The sequence below is a fragment of the Copadichromis virginalis genome, linkage group LG12, assembly GCF_057382275.1.
Source record: "Copadichromis virginalis isolate Kocher_CV1m ecotype Utaka linkage group LG12, C_Virginalis_male_GT1.1, whole genome shotgun sequence".
NCBI classification, from domain to species: Eukaryota; Metazoa; Chordata; class Actinopteri; order Cichliformes; family Cichlidae; genus Copadichromis; species Copadichromis virginalis.
Window position 1 is genome coordinate 32,307,967 of NC_140629.1, and position 24,687 is coordinate 32,332,653.

At 40.0% G+C, this 24,687-nt stretch overlaps 2 protein-coding genes across 4 annotated transcripts; one reads left to right on the forward strand and one right to left on the reverse strand.

Annotated features, from left to right (window-relative positions):
• The first annotated feature begins 1,481 nt into the window (after positions 1-1,481).
• LOC146697387 (long-chain-fatty-acid--CoA ligase ACSBG2-like) lies at positions 1,482-14,982 on the forward strand. Of its 2 annotated transcripts, none has more exons than XM_085476106.1 (15): positions 1,482-1,537; positions 2,671-2,739; positions 2,872-3,065; positions 3,911-4,194; positions 5,079-5,167; positions 5,762-5,882; positions 5,989-6,069; positions 6,144-6,293; positions 8,575-8,742; positions 8,821-9,002; positions 9,701-9,931; positions 11,279-11,496; positions 13,809-13,948; positions 14,038-14,281; positions 14,548-14,982. In XM_085476106.1, exons 2-15 carry the CDS (start codon positions 2,696-2,698, stop codon positions 14,637-14,639), a joined length of 2,238 nt encoding a protein of 745 aa, XP_085332232.1. In that variant the 5' UTR covers positions 1,482-1,537; positions 2,671-2,695; the 3' UTR covers positions 14,640-14,982. The 2 variants fall into 2 exon arrangements, with proteins under 2 accessions (XP_085332232.1, XP_085332231.1); XM_085476105.1 differs by having other exon boundaries at positions 1,504-1,537; positions 2,668-2,739.
• A 3,892-nt stretch (positions 14,983-18,874) lies between these two features.
• On the reverse strand, positions 18,875-24,592 carry LOC146697388 (flavin reductase (NADPH)-like). 2 transcript variants are annotated; one of them, XM_085476107.1, is made up of 5 exons: positions 24,553-24,592; positions 21,603-21,770; positions 21,314-21,515; positions 20,858-21,022; positions 18,875-20,627 (listed from the first exon to the last, which is right to left on the reverse strand). In XM_085476107.1, the coding sequence occupies exons 2-5, from the start codon at positions 21,735-21,737 to the stop codon at positions 20,470-20,472; spliced, it is 660 nt and encodes a 219-aa protein (XP_085332233.1). In that variant the 5' UTR covers positions 21,738-21,770; positions 24,553-24,592; the 3' UTR covers positions 18,875-20,469. The 2 variants fall into 2 exon arrangements, with proteins under 2 accessions (XP_085332233.1, XP_085332234.1); XM_085476108.1 differs by lacking the exon at positions 24,553-24,592 and adding an exon at positions 22,028-22,150.
• Between the last annotated feature and the right edge of the window lie 95 nt (positions 24,593-24,687).

The window sequence follows — 24,687 nt, forward strand, 5'->3', positions numbered from 1 at the left end:
AGGATAGTGTAACCTCGGGAACGGAGCTGCAAATATATATGTGTGATATAAGCATATATTAACTAATAAACCTAGACAGTAAATACAAGTGACCTGCCCAGACTGTACTCAACACCTTTTAAACTTGTATTTGTTTTCTTTTAAAACACTTGAGTTATTTTTATATTTGCTTTCTTATGTGTGGGCCCTTTGATTTGACACCCTGTAGGGGTTAAATGTTTTGCTCCTAGAACGAACTTGCTGTATTGCTGTAAAGCACTAATAAGTAGTAAGCTTTCCGTAGTTGTTAATAAGGAAGAAACCTTTAAAACTGCAAAAAGTTTGATGTTTTAAGTATTTTTGTTTCACACTTTGCACTGAACACAAGTCAGCAATGTTCGTCCACTGGAGACGTTTCATAATAGAGAAATGTATATGGTCTATTATGTAATAACCATTACTATCTCTGTGGAGCCTTATCACAAATTGGACCCTGTTTAAAGGGAGGCAGTCTGCAGCTCATTTTTGTGTGTATTTTAGTGTCCGTCTGGTCGGTATGGCTGCTGGCACTGATGAAGCCCCTGATTAATGGTTCAAACACATGGCTTGTGCCCAGACTACCACTGTGAGTCACAGTTGGAGTGGCTATGGTGTGACTAGGTGGTATGATTCAGTGACCTTAGTTCCTGTGAGCAAGGTAACCATGTGTCAAAAGCATAACTTTTCCCCTATATTTGCTTAGAAAACAGTGTTCACTGCCTTTAATGGCGCAGGGAGGATAGAAGATGGTTAAAAGAGGACTCTGTTAATGATTAAATATTTCTTTTCCATTATCGTTTCTTATTGATTTCTTTTTATATCTCAGAAAAGAACTAAAGAGATTTTTTTTTAAAGGAATGCATCCTTTTTTATTGCTGACATCTCCTTTTTCTTGATGTGCCAATAAAGTCAGGTGGGCAAAGATTTGCACAAGTTGTCCTTATGCTGAAAACTTTGTTGTTGTTGTTTTTTGCTAGGTCAAAGTATCGCCTCATAAACCCAGAGAGATATCATCTAGTTTTATAATCTATTTCTATGACCGGCCTCATCCTTCATGTGATAATAACCGCCATCACAAGTTTAACTGAGACAATAAACACTTTAATAATACCCCCACCTATCAAAGCTTTGTTATCTTATTGGATGCTTGACACATAATCCTGCAACTGAATATAACCAGTGCCTATAGCTGTTAGAAACTCCAAACAAAGCTACAAGCAGATCTGAAACCCACTGGATTAAACTCACTTCTTTTTAGTGCAAATCCAAACTTTTTTTAGCCAGTTCTCCTTGTACAGCTCTATCTGGTTGACACAACCTCTGCAGGAGGTGTTGAAAGGATTGTGCAAGTCTCGTGAGACCAAGGAACACGTCAATCTTATCAAAATCCCCTGTGCGTTGATATTTACCCCAGGGGGCAACATCTGTGAACCTGCATTGAGCAAAGGTTGATGCAATTTTGTCTCACACCTGACTGCAGCCTTGAAGTTGATGCCACTTGGGTCTGTCAGCAGAGAAGGTAGGATATCATTTCTACAGCAGAGATTTCTGTCTTTTGAATGTGTTAAGTGAGAAAAGAATAAACTGCTATTTAGACTGCAGGATGTGCATAAAGATTTATTTTTACTCATAGAAATTCAGACTTGTTTGTGCTGTTTTTTCCATTTTTCCTCACTGAGTATGTACACTTCAGGTTAAACACGGCTCTGGAGATGCATAGTGAATGTGTTAAATCAAACATATGACTGAAACGTAGGAATAGATGTGAGCAGGCACATCCACAGAGAGTTAACATCTCTCACTGCTGCTGTTTTTAGATTTTCCAATGCATTTTCAATAGTTAAGGTGTTTTTCTGTGTAATGTGAGAACTAAGTCACCAGTGAGGCTAAAATGAATTTGTTTGCATCACAGGACAGTTTATAAAGTTTTTACATAATCTGGAGCAAAGGTTTTTCCTCTGCTACTTAATGTTGCCAAACTGCAGTTTTGTAAGTTTATGAACTTTGGTCCAGAGAAATCTTGTCAAGGGCAATCTTGAAATTTTGAGGTTGGACTGAGATCCTGCTTATCTTGACAGATTTCAATCTTTAACACAAAGTCAGCATTTGTTAGAAATCTGGTGCAACATTGATTATCAGATTTATTGTTGTTACATCCCTGCAAAAAGACTGATTGCTTTTATTGGTGCAGTTAATTGAACTTGGAGGAAAATATCTGCAGAAAACTTTTCACTTGTTTCTGCTGTTGCTAAATATTCACATTAGAGGGCATTCATTCACTGTGTAGAGCACAGGCCAAGGAAGAGTTATTTTAAGTCTGACATGATTGTTATTCAGTATGTTAACTGGTAATGGCAGCACTTTCACGATTATCTGGGTGAAAGGTGCTGCTTGGAGGCAAAGTAAGTCTACGTGGATTTAGCAATGCTTCTTGCCGCAATACTAGTAGTTTCAACATGCACTGCTGCTGCGTGTGTGATTGGCAGCACATGCGGTCACTGGCTGTGACCTGTTGCACTGACTTTGGTGAATGTCAGTCACATATAAATGAGTGGAGTGATGCTGTTTCATAATCTTAACTGCTTGGAGAGTCCTCGGTGGAGGGTTTCTGGAGGGTTTTCATGCTAATTTCATCTTCTCTGTTTCTAGCAGACATAAGCTCAAAGAAAATTAATTTATGAAGAGCAATAGCCCTGCAGTTATGGATGGTAACATGGAAAGGTATGTAAAGAGAGATGAGTCCCTGGGCAGGTCAAATAGATAATATAGGACCACTTCTTTTCAAACTATCTAAAAATTAGATTTTACGATTATCATCAGTTCTCATTCGTGTCATCTCAATGTCTGCTCCAGCATTCCTGCTCAAACTGAGTCAGATGCCACAGATATAAAGACCCACACATCTGTCATACTCAATGGGAAAGCCAAGACGGGCGACTTCAGTGCAACACTGCCTCCAAAGATCCATCCACTCAGTAACACTGAGTTACTGACCCAGCCTCCCATATCGTCTGAGCAGAAGGGAGCTACTGAAGGATTTTCCACAGGTAAGGGTGAAATGGCGATGGTAACGGTATGCCTCCAAACTAAAAGAAAATTGTCTGTCCTTGGGTGTAAACCACAAAGTTTTCACATAAGAAGCTAGAGTGAAAGACACCCACTTCTTTTCAACAAATTCTGTTTATTATCTTGTTTTAGGTTGATTTAAATAATTATTTTCAATAAGAAGACTGAATACGTAAAAGCATTTGCAAACTGTAAAAAAGCTAATGAATAAACTTTGTCACTTTAAATGTCAAAACACAAAGGCATTTAAGGCTAGATATAACCTACTCTGTGGGGAAACAAGAAAATAAATATCATTTTAGATATTTTCAGACATAAAATGACCGCAAGCTGGAAGGAAAAGAAATTTTCGGGAAATATGAAAACAAAAAAGACAATAGCACTTAAAAGAAATCACTCCTCTCATAAAGACAGATGGCTGCAAGGCTTTAAAATTTCTTAGGAATGCTGAAGCATACAGGATTACTGGGGCATCAAGTGCTAAAGATCGTCTTGAACATGCCTTTTAAAACCACGTGAAACACTCGAGAATTTTTACTGGATGGCAGAATTTAGTATGTTGTCTGTGTGCTCATTCAGTCCTGTAACTAAAATCACATGACTTCTTCTGGCTGAACCTGTTTGTTAGGTACGCATTTGTAATGTGGAACTTCCTGTTTCAGCTCAGATAACAGCAGAGCCTTCACTGCACACTGCGCATTAAAGTAACTCACCTAGGGTAACAGCACAGAGATATCTGCAGTCCTGTGATACACCTGACTAGCTGTGTCTTTTGACTTGTGATTCATGGAGAGTATATGCAGCTGCCCTTGTTCTCGCAATACAGAAGAGCCCAAGGCAGTTCCCCTGTCGACAGCCCATTTGGCAACAAATCTAGCCCCAGCTGACCAGTTATGGAGCACCGGCAGAGAGCAGGCAGTGAGGCTGAGAATGGAGGAATCAGGGCCAGGCTCAGAGGCGCCCATCACCGTCCATCAGATGTTCCTGGAGACAGTCGAGAAGTATGGGAATCATCCAGCTTTGGTTTCCAAAAAAGATGGCCAGTGGATGACTCTAACCTGGAACCAATACTACGAGCAGTGTCGTGCAGCTGCGAAAAGTTTTCTCAAGGTTTGTTTGCTTGTTTTGCAAATCGTCCTGCATCTGTTGAACAAAAATTACACTTCAGTGAACTTCAAATATAATGCAAAGAAGCTATTTGGCAGTCGTAGATCTTTAGAATGTTATTAATTTGCCTTAAACATTATTTCATAGAGTAAAGTTGGATTTTAAGAATTGTGAAATAATTAAATAATTTAAGCATTTATTTAGCATACAGTGCAGTCATTCATTTTAACATATGCTGTTGTCATTCATTCACAAAGTTAGTTGTAAACCAAGTTGCCAGAGTTGTCATTTTTAACCAAGAGATCAGCAGATGCTGGGGATCACTCCCTTAGACCTTTCCTGCACCCATTCTTGCTCTTTGGCCTTAAAAGGTCTTTGTTGCCTCCTGAATTAACCTCAAACCCAGGCGCTTAGAGGATTTGACACTTGTGCTCCTATAAAGCGCAAACTTAGAACTTTTAAGTCATCAAATGCTCTGAATTAGAAACAAAGTAACCAAATGATTGTTAGAATTCTGATTTAAACAAACATCGACTCGGTTTTTGTTTTGTTTTTTGGTTGTTTTTAATTAGAAAGCTGTGTTTATGTAACTGAACAATACTTTTTGAACTGAAGGCTGCATAAATAATTTAACTCCTGGCCCAGTTTTTATAAACAGCACTTCTTATCTTAATCTTCTTGATGTGAGAACAGCATGCTGGAAACTTGGGTGTGTGAAATGCCCAGCTTGTGTTACGTTTTATGTTTCACAGCCATATCTGTGTCCCGTGTGAGTGGAGTGGCTAATGCAACAAGACGCAGAAGTAACGAAGGTATACGCCTGCTGCGCTGTGTAATTAAAGTCACTTCTTCTTTAAAAGCATCTACCTGTCCTTTGTTTTTATCAGTTGGGGCTGGAGCGTTACCATGGTGTAGGGATTCTGGGATTCAACTCCGCTGAGTGGTTCATCTCAGACATCGGCTGCATCTTGGCCGGGTAAGATCACTCTATAAGGAACTGAATCTGATAACATTTTAAATTAGTCTACTTTTGAACCTGTGTTACCTCTGCACTGTCTGACATGCACATTTATCTTTGTCCTTTCTTATCTCAGAACCTCTGTTTGTGTCTCCACCCACATGAGGCTCAGTTAAAATTACGTGGATGTGATATTTGGCATTTTTTCAAGCTGTCAGGAAGTACTAAGGGACATTCAACTTGTGCAGTTCGGACACCGCCACAAACTGCACAAGTGCACAAATAGAATTCCTCCAATGAATTCCATTTGTGTCCCATAGTCTAAAGACATGGAACAGGGTTAGGTTAATTTTTGATTTTAATTTCTAAAATCAGTGTGATTGTGAAAGGCCGTCTGCCTCTCGCCCTGTGCCAGCTGGGATAGGCGTAATCACCCCTCACTTTATTTAGTTTTTCTTGCTTAATCTACAGTTTAAAAAAATACTCATTTCTGTTCACCAAACAAAATATCTAATTATTTTCCACTTCACATCAAGCTGTAGCCAAACTGGTAACACATGACAGTGACTCATACAAGGTAATATATAGCTCAAGCAATTGTTTGTCCCTTAGAGGGCTGGCAGCCGGGATTTACACCACAAACTCACCAGAGGCCTGTCAGTATGTGGCTGCCAACTGTGAGGCCAATGTCCTGGTTGTGGAGAACCAGAAACAGCTCGACAAAATCCTGCAGGTCGGCAGTTTCATCTTAATTCACCACCATCTCTTTATAAAGTAATACATGTATTACTTGTGAGTGAGGTTCTGTCCTCACATGTTATCTTTGTATCTTTTAACAGGTTAAAGATCATCTACCTCATCTGAGAGCCATTGTTCAGTACAAAGGCGAGCTACAGCAGAAAGCTCCGTTCCTGTATACAGTACGTCTACATAGCAAACATTTATTTACTTATCATTGATGCACTGTTTTGATTCAACCTCCTTATTTCTGTAGTGGGAAGAGTTCATGAAGCTGGGAGAGGATGTGCCCGATGAGCAGCTGAATGCTGTGATTGACAGTCTTCGGCCCAATGAGTGCTGCACCCTCATCTACACCTCTGGAACCACTGGCAACCCTAAAGGAGTCATGTTGAGCCATGACAATGTGAGTAGCCCTGACAAGAGATTTCTCTCTCTCTTCTTCTAAAAGGTATTGGCTTTTAAGATTTAAGATTGAACTGAAAAGTCTTTGAATACTGTTAATTTTATTAAGTAGCCATCAAATTGTTAAGGCTCAGATTGCAGCTTTTTTCTGTCTTGTTCTAAATCACGTGTCAAAGTCAAGGCCCGCGGGCCACATCCGGCCCGGCGTACATTTATATCTGGCATTAGTGATGTGTCGGTTGCAAACGAAATGGCTCTTAGAGCCGGATCCTTGACGTGAACGACGTGAGCCGGCTCCTTATCGCGAGCCATGGGTTGTTTTTTTTTTTTTCTTTCTCTCACCCTCTCTCTCTCTCTCTCTCGCACTTATTTCCGCTTCACTCTGCATGCGAGCCTTGTGCTTTGCGCTGGGCAGAGGTGGGAGGGGCGGTAGTTACACTGGCATTGCTGGTAAACCCGTGTGTCTTATTAGTGGAGCTAATGTGGCTGTAATTAAGGAATTTTATTTAAGACGGCACTACGAGACAAAACGTCAGGATAAGCTGAAAAGTACAGACATGTATAGACAAGAAAAGTATAGACATGATGGACATTGCACAGCTGGCCATCTTCATCCGTGGAGAGGAAATATTGAACATTAAATCGCACGGAACAATGACAAGAAAAGACTTTTTTAAAAACGTATGTCAAAGTGTAACCGACATGAAACTGCCCTGGGACAAACTTGTTGGACCTACAACAGATGGAGCGCCGGTGTTGTGCGGTGAAAAAAGTGGACTAGTCAGCAGGATGCGAGTAAAGATGCAGGGGGAGAACTGCATATCACTGCATCATACAGCAGGAAAGGCTGTGTGGTAAAGTCCTAAAAATGGAGCATGTAATGATCACCGTAACGCAAACCGTAAATTTTATCGGAGCTAAAAGTTTAAAGCACCGTCAATTTCAGTCTTTTATGTGGGAAATAGATTCAGAGTTTGCCGACATTCCTCATCATACAGAGGTCCGTTGGCTGAGTTGGGATAAAAATTCTCAATAGAGTTTTTGAGCTCAGCAAGGAAATCTGTCAGTTCATGGACATGGCATGTATGATGCGGTGAAGACATTTCAAGTGAAGTTGTCACAAATGCACCAGTGCAACTTGCCTCACTTTCCCTGTTGCCAATTAATGTTGAACCAAGTCAGCGGACTTTGCTGAACTGCACATGTGCAGATTCAGATGGAGCTGCAGTGTAATGATAGACTCAAGGGAAAGTACGACACTGAATGGCCCGCACAGTTTATTAGTTCCATTCCTGAAGCAATGCCCAGCTCCGTCTACATGCGGCTCCAACCTTGTATATGCTTTCATTTATTTTTTCTGGGGGTTTTGGCAGCATGTTCATATTTCTAACTTGCATAATTTTGACAGGATATATTTTTATGAAGAGCAAAATATTTAAAGTTAAAGTTTATTTTTTTAAGTTTATTTAATCTGGAATATTATTCCTGTCTTTTTTAAATTCATATTTATGTTTAAAAAACATAAACAGTGTGTTCAATAAATATTTATCTTGTTTGGCCCGTGACCTAAAGTGTGCCTTGAGTTTGACACCCCTGTTCTAAATGATCAAAAGTCAGAAAAACCACAAATTTCACGTAGAAGGAGATTAGCCAAAATAACTGGCTTAGTTTCGCTTGTTAGCACAATTCATTCAATTCATGGATGGATTTACATAAACATTTTGCCTGAAGTTGAGCCTGATTCAAGTTAGAAGTGAACAACTTTCCAAAATCTGGATCTGGTATTTTTTATCATTGCAAGAGAGAGCAAAATGTTACACTTCACATAACATATGAAAACATACCAAACTGAAATAATAAAAACTTAGATAGAGAGATAGTCTTGTACCAATTTACTGCTTTTTAAGTATTTGAGCTCTATTTTTTATGTTTCATTTGCATCAGGAATAGTTCATTATGAAGCTCCAGTTTTCACTTCATTAGCTTAGTTCTAGCACCTTTAATAAACATGAATAAAATTGAATTTGCACAACAAGCTGAATTACTGCAGCATATCTTATGCAGGCTGTAGGTTGTAAGGACAAGCTTTTAACTCTTCAAAGAGTTAAAGCATAGCACTAGTGGTTCAACCAGAGAGCTTTTATATAATCTGGTGAGTTCTTCTACTGTAATTTCATAATGTTGTTTCGATCAATGTGTGAGAGGAGTACTCTAAAGATTCAAGACAAATATTTGGCGAAAGAAAATACCTGGTGACTTTTTCCCCACTTTTAAATGTGCAGATAACATGGACTGCCCATGTGGGATGTACCATATTAAAAGCAAAAGGCGGTGAGGAGATCCTGGTCAGTTACCTGCCGCTCAGCCACGTCGCAGCCCAGATGATTGATATTTGGGTCTGCATGGGCTTTGCTGGGACCATCTACTTTGCAGAGCCAGATGCCCTTAAAGTAAGCATGACTATTACCTCATGAAAAAGGAAACATTAACTAAATATATTTGACTGTAATGACCATTAATTTTTCCAGGGCTCTTTAGTAAACACACTTAAAGAGGTTCGCCCAACTTGTTTCCTGGGAGTTCCTCGTGTGTGGGAGAAGATCGAGGAGAAGATGAAAGCTGTGGGAGCCAAAGCATCCCCAATGAAGAAGAGAGTGGCAGGCTTTGCCAAGTCCACTGGCCTGCAGTACAACTACAGTGTCATGAACGGGTGAGACAGCAGCAGGGATGTTAGACGAACACGTCACATGTTTGTACAGTTTAACATCCCCAGGCCATCACTTTATAACATTCATAATGCATAGAAAGATTTATTTGTGCAGTTGTGAGTGATGGTAATGTCATCGGTTCTTCACGTATTTGTTTATCTCATAGTGTTGAGAACTGTAGTAAATTTGCCTTTCTCAAAGCAGTTTTGAAGTAACTCGGACAAGCCCCCAAACACTGTGAGCGGACTATTTACAGAATAATTTTAGAAACAAGAAAAACATTAAGAAACTTGCACAGTGTACAAGAGGACAGAATAAATAAATTATAAAATTACAAAGTAAAGCAAGAAACATGAAGAGAAGAGGAAAGTCTCAAACCAGGGCTGCAGGATAACCCAGCAGGGTGAGGCCAATCAGGTCTGCACAACATAAAAGAAGGTGCCTTAGGCTGAAGCTGGTCAGTTCTCAAATTACTTTGATTTTCTTTGTGTTGGTTAAACAAATAAAAGGAGAAAGAGAGTGAAAAAAAAATCATGCAAGACTCTGGCCAGGCGTTTTGCACTACGGCCAGTGATGCTCAGCTTTACCTAGAAAAACCTTATTTAAAATCATATTTTAAGTTTCGTTAAGTTCATTATTCCTAAACAAAAAAGATCCTCAATAATTTTGATAAAATATTGGTTTATTTTGTGTGTTACAGACAGAATCAGGTGCCGTGGGGCTTCATGCTGGCTAATAATCTGGTCTTCAAGAAGGTGCGTGCTGCTTTGGGCTTGGACCGCTGCAGAATATGCTGCACTGGAGCTGCACCGATTACCAAAGACACTCTGGATTACTTCATGAGCCTGAACATCCCTTTGAAAGAGCTGTATGGCATGAGTGAAAGCTCTGGCCCTCACACCATCTCCATCGATGAATACCGCGTCACAAGGTAGACATCGACGTGACTGAAGTGTTGGATTGTGGTTAAAGCAGGGGTCAAAAAATATTGTGTTGAAGGTGATAGATGGTTGTTTTTCATCAAGCATACCTGATAGATTATAGCCAACGTAATAACTGTAAACAAAAACCTGACAGCATCTAATAAGGAAATAGACTTCTTAGCAGTGGCCTATTTATTTTAATCACAGCAACAAAACTTCTTTGAATCAACACTTCAGTCCATCTGAAGTCCTAGATTCACTGTTTCCAGCTCTGAATTTGTTTTTACTGCCTTCTGAGGGGGAAAAAAACGTAACTTTGTCTGCTCCTTGGTGCTGAACAGTGGGTTTATTGGAGTTTGTTTTTGTACTGAGCTTGAAAGTCACTTCAAGCTCTGTAGAGCTCAGGATGACTGCAGAGGCATATTTCTTTAAAGATGAGCAGGTATGTTACAAGTGCCCACGTTGTCCAGTGCTGACATTGACCTTTGATAAACTAGTTACAGGGTAATCCCCATATTACCAGGAACTTACAACAACCTTATATTTGGTTAAACAGCCTGAGTATAAAATACCAGCTTTCTAATAAATTCAAAATAGAGCAGAAGTAAAGTGAACTCTTTTATAGTGAAGGGGAAGTTTGTATGACAGTGCTCATGCTCACACATAAATAGAGGGAAGAAATACTCTAAAATAATAATAATAATAAAAAAACTGTATGTGAAAGAGCGAAATATATTTAAAAGCATAAGAATAAGTCCTAAAAGCCTGAGGAAACACCTGTTTACATGTAAAACAATAAAAACATAAAAAAAAATATTATACAACCTCGATGCTTCTGCTTAACTGGGCTCTTTCTGTGACACTTTCTGTCATATTTTTGTATATTTTGTATATTTTTAGTTTTAGTAATTTGTGTGATGATTAGTTTTTTGACTCCATTATCTATTATTACCATGTGTTATTTCAAATATCTCTGCAGTCTGCAGATGATCTCTCTTTTTCATGAGGCAGCCACAGCTCTTTATATATTCATACTTCCCGTCTAAATAAAAATGAGGATGGTTCATTTAGACTAAAGCATCAGAAAACAGACACAATTTGAAAATGTTTGTCCAAACGTATTAAAATATTTAATTTTGTTACGGAGCTTCTTACTGTAAAAAGTCAATAATATAAAAAAAAAGTGTCAGGGCCAGGAGTTATTGTTGTTTTTAGGAGTACAACCATCTCCTTAAAATGTTAAATGATCATATTTAAGCCACATTTGTGTTATTTTGCTCTGATTTCTATGTGCTCAATTAAAAGTTTTAATGCAGATTCTGGTCACATCACTGGCTTTTGATTTGTCTTTCCAGCTGTGGAAAGGTGATGATAGGCTGTAAGATAAAGCTGGTGAATCCAGATGCGGATGGGAATGGAGAGATCTGTTTCTGGGGTCGTAATATCTTCATGGGCTACCTGAACATGCCAGACAAAACAGCAGAGGCTTTGGATGAGGATGGCTGGCTGCACACTGGAGACCTGGGAAGATATGATGAACAAGACTTTCTGTATATCACAGGAAGGATCAAGGGTAAGCTATAGCTCTGAATCTGGGAGAAAATGCACCAAAAGACACATTTAGGTTATAGTTGTGACACACTTATCACACTTCTATTGACTGCCACTGGCAACAAAACAGCTGAACCTGTTTCTAACCAAGTTCAGAAATGCTTTCCTATTTCCTAGTTCAAGCACTAAGAAGAGTCTAAGATATAACCAGTGGGTAAACATGCCATGTCACAAAGCATAAATCATTTCAAACTGCTGCCCTGTTTCCAGCACCTTGCTCAGAGAGAAAAGTTCAGTTCTGAAGGCAAAAACCTACATAGCAAAATTGGTGTGGCCCAGATCTGGCCCACACTATGTGCTTACACATGGCCCACGTACCGCAAAGAATGACGGCCCTTTGGTTTGCTAGAGGTGGCCCACACATGGGCCAGCACAAGGCCAGGTGTAGACATACTGTTGGTTCTGCGCTGGCCCAAGTGTGGATTACCTCTGGCAAACCAAATCTGGGCCACAATTCTTTGCGGTATGTGGGCCATGTGTAAGTTGTGTGCCAGAACATAATAGTGCAAATGTAACTTGACAAACCTCCGTTCAGACAGTGAATGGACTGATTCTTATTTCTATTCTACCAGATCACTCAAAGCACTCTATACAACATGGCCCAATCACACACTTTCTCTAAACTAAGTGCTTCCTAAGTACATTCATTCACACTCACACTCTTGACATGCAGACTGGAGGAGCCAAGGATCGAACCACTAACGTTCCGACCAGTAGGTGACCTGCTCTACAGCCACCTGGTGGCAAATATGAGTAAACCGTCACTAGGTTTTGGATAAAGTGTACACTCACAAACCTGTCAAACCTGCTTTTGAAACGTTGGCTACCATAGCAGTACAGTATTGCAACATGGCATATGGATCTTCTAACTAAAATAGGAACATAGGAACATAAATAGTGCCATCATTGCCAGACCTAGCCCACCTCTGGTTGACATACACCCTGCCATGACACCAGTCAGTCAGAAATGCCAGCTTGATGCCAGACCTGTTTTCTATGAGCCTGAGCCACATAAACCAAACCACAATTGGGCCGGATGTGGCATGCTGTCAATAGAAAATTGCACTTAGTAGTCAGTATAATCTTTTAATAATATAAGTTTGCATATGGTAGAATACTGCATGTTGACCTTTTGATGACTTAGGCTGTTGTTCACTACAAGACTTTGTGTGCATTCCAGAGTGGTCTGGCATTCACACCCACATCCTAGGAGCATGGGAGAGGTCGTACCTTTTTTTGTTTTATGGTAGGGTAAACGTAACTATGTCAGTTTTAGTCTAAGTGCCTTTTGTTTAGATGAACTGCTGGACTTCCAGACTAGCAGGTTTAGGGAAGTCTTTATGGGGTCACACTCTGACACCCCCCCCCCACACACACACACACGTGTATAAAAGGGCCAGACCTGTCTGCTATGTGGGAATGGGTTTAACCCAGTAGTGGCAAGGTGTGCCTAATAAAGCGACTGTGAGCGTATATAAAGTTGTCAGAGCTACCTTAGCTTTAACAGTAGTTGAAATATTACCCTAATAATACAACGCCAGAGGAGCTGACACAAACATGTCACAGATTTACCATCTGATTATTTGAGCACTACCAGCATTAAAATCTAACTCCTTTGGGGGAAAAATAGCACACACTTTAGAAGAACATCTTATGTTTTGAAAAGTGTACATTATACATTTGAAAAACAAACAAGCAAACACATAACTTACTTACACTTTGCGGACAAAAATACTGGGCCACCTACACATTAAACCTACAGGAGCTGCTCGGCCACCACGAAGCTCCTGGCACACAGTTTTTGAGCTGATGTTAATGCCAGAGTAGGTTTAATACTCTGCAATTACTGAGTCAGCAGAGCTAGAGCTTCGGCAATGTGAACCTGGACATTTCATGGCTGAGTTCCTGTGATGCCTAGAGACTTACAGTTTGAATTAATACCACTTACAGCTGGTGTAAGATGATTGTCTTCTCTAGCTTTAATTCTTTCTTCTCTTTTTTACACCATTAACTGACATTTTACTCAAGGTAATTCCCATCTGTTTGTATAATAAATTAAAATAGTGATTTGGACATAATGATCAGCAGAATTCAAAGTATGCTTTTTCAGAATTGTTGTCTAATCACACTTTTTTGTGTAGTGAGTGCATAAAAGTCAAGTCAAGCGTGGAACTAACTACCTATTTTCACTGCTAGTTGTTTAAAACCCTACAACCAGATACTGAGATACGCCAACTTAATAAGAGGTGACGCGTTTTTGTCTTTCCTGCACAGAGCTCATCATCACTGCGGGTGGCGAGAACATCCCTCCTGTCCCCATTGAAGATGCAGTGAAGTCTGAACTGCCCATCATCAGCAACGCCATGCTAATTGGAGACAAGCTCAAGTTCCTCTCCATGCTGCTCACACTTAAAGTAAATGATCCTCTCTTTTTGCATACAGGCATTGTTGCTGAATAAGCAAAAAAAAAAAAGAGTTACCACTTCTGTTTCTTTTTCTGCAGTGTGTCGTGGATGACAATGGCGAGCCCACAGATGAGCTGAATCAAGAGGCTTTGGAATTTTGCCGACAGCACAGCGTAAAAGCAACCAAGGTGTCCGAGATTATAGCCAATAAGGAGCCAGCTATTTACAGTGCCATTCAGGCTGGCATTGAGCGTGTTAATGCCCGATCAACATCCAATGCCCAGAAAGTCCAGAAGTGGGTTATAGTGGAACAAGACTTCTCCGTCACCGGAGGAGAGCTAGGTCAGCTATCTGAAATTTATTTTCCTTTTCCTACAAGTATAGTACATGTAGCACTGCCATTTAAAGTAAGTATTTGCTTCTGCTTTTTTTTTTTTAACTTACTGTTAATCATTTTTAACCGAGGTCAATGTTTTGTAACTGGAGTGACTGCCAAACAGTGTTTCCGTGGAGTCTTTTCAGCAGTGATTTAATCTCTTTAAGCTCAGCGGAATGCTAAACTTTATCATGAGATCAAAATAACCTATTTTTCTTTGTTGTCCTTCTAGGACCCACCATGAAACTGAAGAGGCCCATTGTTGTGAAAATGTACCAGGAGAAAATAAATGAAATGTATGCAGTGGCTGCAGGAAAACAATAGAGTGCATTGCACAGGGGTGAGAGGAGGTCATGGGATGTATGGACATACATACTTTTTTGTAAATAAAAGACATAAGTCAGAGTCAAAATTTTGCCAAACATATCACTCGAACATGCCACATATAGACTGTATGATGACACAGATACTGCTTGGTGTCTGTCAGTTTCTGAAGGAAATATCATGAATCATAAATCCCACTGTAGCTCAAAAGATATGTAAGATATGTATTATATACCTGAAGCAGCTGTGTGTATTTAATGATTTTTACAGCGTTAATTGTCAGTTTCCTAAAGGTAATCTCACCTGGCAAAGACTGGAGATTAAAGCCATTTTTATAATGTGAGATGAATATGAGTAGTTTGAATTTATCCAATCACACATGTGCAAATTGTAAACTTTACATTTGTGCTTCTCCATGTACAGTTTGACACAGTTTAATATTTATTTTGAGATATTCAGTTCAATTCACTATTATTTATATAGCGCCAAATCACGACAAAAGTTGCCTCAAGGCGCTTTATATTGTACAGTAAATCGCACAATAATAGATACAGAGAAAAACCCAACAATCATATGACCCCCTATGAGCAAGCACTTTGGCGACAGTGGGAAGGAAAAACTCCCTTTTAACAGGAAGAAACCTCCAGCAGAACCAGGCTCAGGGAGGGGCGGGGCCATCTGCTGCGACCGGTTGGGGTGAGAGAAGGAAGACAGGATAAAGACATGCTGTGGAAGAGAGACAGAGGTTAATAACAGATATGATTCAATGCAGAGAGGTCTATTAACACATAGTGAGTGAGAAAGGTGACTGGAAAGGAAAAACTCAATGCATCATGGGAATCCCCCGGCAGCCTACGTCTATTGCAGCATAACTAAGGGAGGATTCAGGGTCACCTGGTCCAGCCCTAATTATATGCTTTAGCAAAAAGGAAAGTTTTAAGCCTAATCTTAAAAGTAGGGATAGTGTCTGTCTCCCGAATCCAAACTGGAAGCTGGTTCCACAGAAGAGGGGCCTGAAAACTGAAGGCTCTGCCTCCCATTCTACTTTTAAATACTCTAGGAACAACAAGTAGGCCTGCAGAGTGAGAGCGAAGTGCTCTAATAGGGTGATATGGTACTACAAGGTCATTGAGATAAGATGGGGCCTGATTATTTAAGACCTTGTATGTGAGGAGCAGGATTTTGAATTCAATTCTGGATTTAACAGGAAGCCAAAACAGGAGAAATATGCTCTCTCTTTCTAGTCCCTGTCAGCACTCTTGCTGCAGCATTTTGGATTAGCTGAAGACTTTTCAGCGAGTTTTTAGGACATCCTGATAATAATGAATTACAGTAGTCCAGCCTGGAAGTAATAAATGTATGAAAAACTTTTTCAGCAGAGGGCTTTCTTATAAAGCAGCAAACTGTTTCTCCAGGCTAAATGATGATCCTCTAAATTTGTGACACGCCATTTCCTCTCCAGCTTACGAGTCATCTGCTTTAGGCAACGCGTATGAGAATTATACCACGGAGTCAGGTGCTTCTGATTTGAGGCCTTAGTTTTCACAGGAGCTACAGTATCCAGAGTCGTACGTAGTGAGGAGGTAAAATTATTAACAAGATAATCGACCTCTGTTGGGGTAGCGTTCAGATAGCTGCTCTGCTCTATGTTGGTACAGGGCATTGAAGATGATAACAGTGGGTGGATTATATTCTTAAACTTAGCTACAGCGCTTTCAGAAAGACATCTACTGTGATGAAGTCTACTCTCCACTGCTGTGTAATCAATTATTGTAAATTTAAATGTTATCAGGAAATGATCAGACAGGAGAGGGTTTTCAGGAAACACTGTTAAATGTTCAGTTTCTATGCCATATGTTAAAACAAGATCTAGAGTGTGATTAAAGTGGTGGGTGGGTTCTTTTATCATTCTATGATAGTCAATTAAAAATGACCAAACTGTAATTAAAAAATGTGTCTGTGTCCTATATTTAAAATGTATATGGCCTATTGTTTCACTAAAAGGTATGTATATGCATTATAAGGCTTCAGTGCCTGAAGTTCAAGGATACAGACCTTCAATTTCATTAGTAAAAGTCTTACTAAAGCGAAAAGAACTTCACTTTAACAGGAAGAGGCCTCCAGCAGAACCAGGCTCCGCAGGTCCCTGCATCCTTCATCAGCCTGAGCCTGTAGCAGCATAACCTGGCTCAGGGTTGCCTGATCCAGACCTGAATAAATGCAGAAATTATGATATCTTAAGGTCTTTAAGATATGATGGGACCTGATTATTTAAGACTTTATATGTGAGGAAAAGAGTTCAATTCAATTTTATTTACTTAGCGCCAAATCACAACAATAGTTGCCTCAAGGCACTTACTATTGTAAGGCAAAGACCTGGAATAATACAGAGAAATCCCAACAATGGGACAACCTCCCATGAGCAAGCACTTTGGCGACAGTGGAAAGGAAAAACTCCCTTTTAACAGGAAGAAAGCTCAGGCAGAACCAGGCTCAGGAAGGTGCGGCAGATCCAGTGATGAGAAGCCAGTATGGGAGAAATATCATTTCTTTCTCTTACCCCACCTGTTGTGTTTTGGAGCAACTGAAGACTCGGGGAGCTGTGAAGCTGTCAGTTTAGCACTGAGCCAATAATGCAATAATGACTATACATTTCTCAGCTCTTCTAAAAAAGAAACAAACAAACAAAAAAACTTCTTGGACACGAATAAGGAAAAGCTTCCCAGGCTCCAGTTTAAGTCTTTAAGTGTGGACAACCTCATTACCAAAAAGATCCAGCTAGATTAGGGATATTTAAATGGTAAATGGCCTGTATTTGTATTGCGCTTTTAAGTGCATGAGTAGCGAGACTGTGCACAATTGCAGGCAACAAAGCCAGAGGCAACACCTAAAGCATGGGAAAAACACAAGCTACATTTAGCTTGGCCTAATTTCAGGACTTGCATGGTAGATCACATGTCAACTGCACACAGAGGTGTCTTTAGGATAAACTGGAATAATATGCGTGCTTTTCCACTTTCCGACAAATCAGATTACATCCTTGGATAAACTTGTTTCAGATAAAGATGGCATTTTGGCCAGAGACAGTCTGTTCAACTGAGCAGAAAATTTACATCTTATCCTCCTGCATTGTTTGTCCACTCAACTTTTTTGTACTGGAATGTGGTTTCATGTTCACTACAGAAATAGGGTACGATAATATCAGATCGCCTACACATGATACAGCATGCCTTACTCTGTCACGGAACAGAAAGCAGAATACAGGTTTGTTATCATGATCTCTAAGACAATGTTCTGTGAAAGATGTTTTCCACTGTCTCTCTCTCTCTCTCTCTCTCTCACTTGTGAATGAACAGCTTGACTGATCCACGAAAAAAAATTTTATGTGACATGTTCACAAGTGTAAGGGTCAAGCTGCAGTTACCAAAATTAAACAAGTTTCTTTATCTTTAAACACGTGATAATTCTAATAAAAATTTGGAAATAAATAATCACTAAGCTGGCATGTAAGTGGACGAAAGCAGCAGAAAAGCAATGTATACAAACATTTTACTGCAGGAACCATCAGCTGTCATATTACTTTGGAAGAGGGGTGGGTGACCTCTAGGCCTCGAGGGCCTGTGTCCTGCAGGTTTTAGACATCACCTTGGGTCAACACACCTGAATAAAATGATTAGTTCATTACCAGGCCTCTGGAGAACTGAGACATGCTGAGGAGGAGCTGTGTTGGATCAAGGACACATCTAAAACCTGCAGGACACCAGCCCTTGAGTTCCCCCACCCCTGCTTTAGAACATTGAGCATGTAATCCTTTTTCTTTTTGTGGCATCTGATTAAAACAGCTGATGTCATCCTCATCTGCGTCCTCTCACAGAGTCAGAGCCAAACTGACTCAGTTTTTTTCATTTATCAGCTGAATCAGCAACGCAGTCTCCAGTACTGATAACTGTTTTGTTTTTTATCTGCAAGAGGAAGGTTTTTACTCATGTGAATTTACATAGTTGAAGATGCTAAGATTCTTGCTTTTGTTGAGAGTGACCACAATGGACAAGATTAGAAATAAGTATATCAGAGAAACAGCTCAGGTTGAGTTGTTTGAAAAGAGATTGATGGTTAGAACCAATGACTGTGGAGTCAGTGATTCAGACATCTGGAGAGGAGCGATGGTGGATAGACTGGACAAAGGATGTTGAGGATGGAGCTGCCAGATGGGAGGAAAAGAGTAATACCACAGAGAAGGTTTACATCTCTTTACTTTTTTTTTTTTACATTGTAGTCAAACTGTGTTAATAATTACTTTTAATAGGTAAATGTGAAAATGAAAAACAAACCTTAACACGAACTTGACACTGGGAAGTTATATCATCATTCAAAAACAAAAAAATGAAGTGAGGCTTTTCTTTTTCTACTTCGGTAAGTAGAGTGGGTCCGGTCTACATGTGAAAGTGTGCCTGGACAAGATACAGTAACCACCAGAGTGAGAAGGTGTGTCTGGATTCTGGACCAGGTGCTTAGCTATGAAAAGCATTTGAACGATTGCTTGTGACTGGGTTGGAAACTCTGGAATTCTTTTCCTTAAGGTTTCTGGTAACTTGCCAGTTTGCTTTTATGTAAGCAGGTAAAAAAAACAAAACAAAAAAAACCCCCACCTCATGTGAGTGGCCGAATATGAAACACTCTCTTACTCCTGCATACAGCTCACAGCCACATCCTCACTTAAAAAAAAAAGCAGTAGTGAAAACTTTCGCTGGAATCAACTTTTTCAAAAACACGACGCTGGGTGCGACTCTGCAACTAAAACTCATACAAGCAACAAATAATTTTCTCTGATAAGAATTCTCAACTCAGGATTTCATTTAACCTGATATTTCCTAAATTTGCTCCTTGTATTTGAACTTCTAGCACAAATATTCCTTCACCCTTTTCAGAACTGTTCATTTCACACAACTTGTACAGTACTTTTTTTTCTTTCTTTTTTTTAACACATGCAGAGCACTTGGTGATAACCTGTCATTACTTTTTTTTTTTTATGGACACGACCTGTAAGAGTCAAGTAACTTTGCTTTACTTAAAACTACTAGATGTGGCACAGCACTGCCATCATGTGTCTGACAGTGCAATATGCATGGGAAGGCACTCACAGTTAGTCACTGGTTTTCACACACGCACGCACGCACGCACGCACGCACGCACGCACGCGCGCACACACACACACACACACACTTTTTTTTTAAAAAAGTAAATAAAATAACATTGATCAGTTAGACAGTTATTTCTACTAGCAACTCTTTTTTCCTAATAGGCACTTCACCCCAGTTAGACCAGTTATTCCAGCTTCAGCGGAATCTCACCATGAAGATAGCTCTGGCTGTGTTTACAATGGATACATTGCCATGCTTGGAGGCTTAAAAAAAAACAATTTCAGATGGGTTGTTCTTACTAGATTTCAGGGGGACTTGCTATTTTATTAAAGCTAAGTTTAAGCCAAGCTGTAAACATAGTGCTGTTTGATTATAGGAGAAATCAATCACGATACTTTACCCACATAAACTATAAACATACTCCCATCTTATGAAGCAAAGCTTCATTAAGAGTTGTGCCTATAGATCGTTGCTTTATATGACTGAATAAAAGCACTAAATTTGTAAAACGCAAATACAAAACAATAGATTCAACTGCATTAAAAAACTGAGGACTACAACTTTAATTATTTAATGCACCAGACGCTGAATGCTTCACTGTAAATATTGCAAGATTAATATCCCCGAAAAATGTCTCCCTGCATGGATACAGCCAATATGTTGGAGCACAGAGCCTGGCTTCTTCTTTGTTATTTAGTAGTGATGGCGACTCCCTTCTTGACCCAGGCGTTGCTGTTGAGCAGAGAGAGCATGAAGCGAGCCACGTCTCCTCTTCCTACTGCGCTGCCTGGAGGTTGACCATTGTTGTCAGGCACAAAGTATCCCTCATGGGTTAGAAACTCTTGAGCTGTAAAGGACAAAAAGAATACAACAGCCAGATAGTAAAAAACCTAACAGTTTGTCCAGTTACATGCTTGAACTCCATGATTTGCTGATCTCAGAGAAATTATACAAAGCAAAGTGAGACTATGCACTAAGGCAAAATAGATCCCACTAAGTCAGAAAGCTTCCACTGAATTAAGCTCCGCCATTCTCTGTTGACACCCCCTACCCATGATGCAATCCGTCTGCTTTTACCTGTGGCCGGAAGGTTCTTGAGGCCAGGTGGACGCACCACAGTCCAGTTGATGTCCTCCGTCTTCTGCAGAAGCTGCTCCATCTCATACATGTTGCTGAGGACACTTCGGATTAATGGCAGCAGGAGGAATCTGATCAGGTATGATGACTGAGTTCCAGAGTTTGCTGAAAAAAGTAAATCAAAAACAGTGAACAGCCTGAGCCACAAAAGCCAAATAACCTTCAAAGCCCAAGTTTTTGAAAGTGCCTCCATCCGTTTTCTTAGTGACATATTCAGTTCAGGCTCATGACTCAACGTAGCCTATGTTCATAAATCAGCTAAAAAAGAAGCTTTTAATCATTTGACTCAAAGCCAAACCTTGACACCTGTCCTTCACATTTTGGGAAAGCAAGTTCAGAAATATCAGTTACATTAAAAAACAAATCTAAAGGGCCACATCTGTGTGATGCACTTACGCTCTGTGTACCAGGAGGTCATGGTGATGATCCTGTTCACCTGGGTCTCTTGCATCGCACTGACCATAGCAGTCATGGACCGAGTGTAGCCTGTCACCCCGGTGAAGAAGGAGGCTGGGAAGCCGAGGCAGGACATGACAACATCCTGGTCTTTGAAATGAGTCTTCATACTGTCTGCCGAGAAAATATCAGCCGTCACCACCTGGAAAACAGTTACAAGACTGACTGTTAAAATGTGCATGATTACTTTTGTTGATTGCACGTAACAGAGCTTAAAACAGATAATTGCCTTGAGATTCTCATGAGTCACGGTGAGCTTCCCCGGGTTCCTGACGAGGGCTGTGACCACGTGGCCTTGCAGCAGGGCCTGGTTGACCAGATACTGTCCAGTCTGCCCAGTGGCTCCCACCACAGCGATCTTCATCCTCTAACGCTTGGAGCCAAGTCAAGACTGCAACTAAAGCAGAACACAACGTTGTGAACGCTCTGATCGCTCAAACTAACAGCACTGAAGTTCCCTCCCCCTTTCACAAGCATAATAAAACTACTTTTATCGTGCAATAAAAAGGTCCTTTCAGAGAAATTTAGGTTTGTCATGTAACAGCTTGTCCTTGTGCATCACTAACCCCCCAAAAAATGAATGAATGAATGAATTACTACAATTCTTGATCTCTTAAGAGCTAAAATGAATGTGCAGTAAAGACAATCTGGCACCTGAAGTCAGAGCAGAAGATTGTGAAATCACATCTCCAGCCTGGAAACATGGATGTGTGTGAGAAAGAAAAGAAAGCATAATTTTTAAAAATTATTAAATCTGGTTGGATGAAAACGATGATATGATGATGATGAAGAAGAGATGAAAACTTTCATTCTATCAGTCAAACAAAACTGCACATTGGTTCCCTTTGTTTTATCCAGACTGGGGTAAATGGATCATCTCCACTGCAGAGGATGATGATGAGGTTGTTGGTCAGATGCTCGCTGCAGAAACTAAGCCAATATTGTTGACTGAATTTCAACTGATGTTGTTTAGAAGATCATGACAAGCATCTCTGAGCTGATTCCTTGAAGCTATGTTAAATGAGCACTGTTTGCGGACAACACAGGCATTTTTGCAGTGAACCGTCTGTCCTCAGATTGTTGGCAGTCCTTTCATTTGTGGGTAATGGTGACGTCAAACACCATGCCGCTGCCACTAAGAATTTGTTCTTTGGTTTTTAACATTAGAGACAATTACAAAACAGAACTGTACTCAAGAATTCAACTTTTATAACTGCACCTGAGGCTGAGGCTTAAAAGTGATTTCAGTTTTAAAGCCACGTGGCATCCCAAAATGATGGAATAACTGGATTCTCTCAGAAATTAAGTAGAAGTATTTAAAAGAAAAAAGATTTAACTGGTGGCCACAACACAGAGCTTTAGGGGTTAGGTTACATCCCGTGCTTATGTGTTGTTAGTGGTATGAGACATCTAGTGATCTAGCTTTAACTGTGTCCACATCAATTTTACTGTAAGTAACACTCATACCAACACCAGTGCATCAACACCACAAAAACCTGGAGATGACAAATTTGTTCACAGAGCTTTAAATTTCTTTTTAAAAAACACCAGCCATTTGGCTCTATTAATGGTCAGTACAAATGCAATCCAGTTTTGGTGTATTGCTTACCCTTTGTAGGAGTCGCAAGTCAAAAAAATCTTTATCGAGCATGCAGCAGCAAGATCCATATGAGCGACTCCAAATGGAGAGTGCATTTTTTGCATGAAGCACACCTGCAGTAACTCTTATATTCTAATTATTACCATTACAATTATTAATTACCTCCAGTAGGACTGATCAGGACCACAGCCTCTCTGCAGTTGTGTAACTCTGCAGCTCAAACAGGCGACCCACCCATGCAGACTCTAATTTTACCATTTTCCCTCATTCAACAGTTTTATATCAGTAGTGACTGTTCTATATAAACATTCATCAGTGACTTTAATATGTACACCACTCCAACTGCTTGTTAACACAGACATATGGCGCTGGATCGCCTGGCAGCCTTTAAAACAATTTCCCTTGGGATGAATAAAGTATTATCAATCAATCAATATATAAACAGCCAAACAATGGCTATAGAGAGAAAGAGAAACAGACAGGAAAGCCCAGCAATAAAAAAATAAATAAAAAAAAACCCTTTAAGGAAGCAGTAGGTGACAGTGGGAACGAAAAACTCCCTGTTAACAGGAAGAAACTTCCAGCAGAACAGGGCTCAGGTCATCTGCCATGACTGGTTGGGCTTAATGGACTGAACAGCCTGTAGAGTTTTGCCTGTGTGTGAGTCCTAAAGTCACTTTGTAATTTTTTCATAAACCACAACAGTTTCCCACTGCAGTAGCTGCAATGACGCTGTGGGGCACTGCTTCTCCTGCTAAACACCTTAACCCTATGCCGCTAAATTAACAAGTTCATTAATCAGCTCACATCTACAGTTTGCCTTTGTCCCGTCGCTCAGTAGTGAAGTGGATTATGAAATCATGCTACACGCCCAAAATTGAATAACAATCCTAAAAACAGCAGCTCCTACATTAAATTCTGATATGTTGACCTCCCTTAACAACAATACAGCGTTATAAAAAGCTTCCTTGTCTTCAAAGACACAAACAGCTCAATTCAATTTTATTTATATAGCGCCAAATCACAACAAACGTCGCCTCAAGGCGCTTACAACAGAAACAGCGATCCAGGTGCTGAGAAAATGATACCTACACTACCAAAAACATCGGGACACGTGATTACTTTTATGATCTTTTATTCTTAAGCCCTTTTCAGTGGATTAACTTTTTAAGAGTCCACACGCTGTAAGCGCTTTAATGTTTGACTCAACCATGCTGATAGCACCAGGGCAATATAACCTCTTACATAAAGCTAAAAAAAAAGTGGGAAACAGCCTACGCGGCTGTGACTTTCAGAAACATGTTGGGACTGCGGGGCTTTTGTATTCAATGTCTTTAAATGCCTATTAAACCGGAAACTGAGGGAATAACTGCCACCCTGAACCTTTATGATCTCTAATGTTACACAAACCAGTAGCTGCATTTCCGCTTTTGCTATGTCTTTGTTTTCTTCATTTATTCATTTAGAGGCAAAAAAAGAAGAAAAAGATTTAGCGCAAAACACCACGAGCCAAATTAACCCAAAGTATTAGTCTGTTGTCATGCAGCATGCAGAAAAGGACGTTTAGCTCCTCACTCACCTGCGCCATTATGAAAGCGTCCCGTGAGGGAGGCGTTCAAGAGCGAAAGCGTTCAGCTGCGTTGTAATTGTTTATCCTCAACCCAGATTTAAATGTTTTGTTTTGACGTTATATAGAGGGAGATAACATGACCCC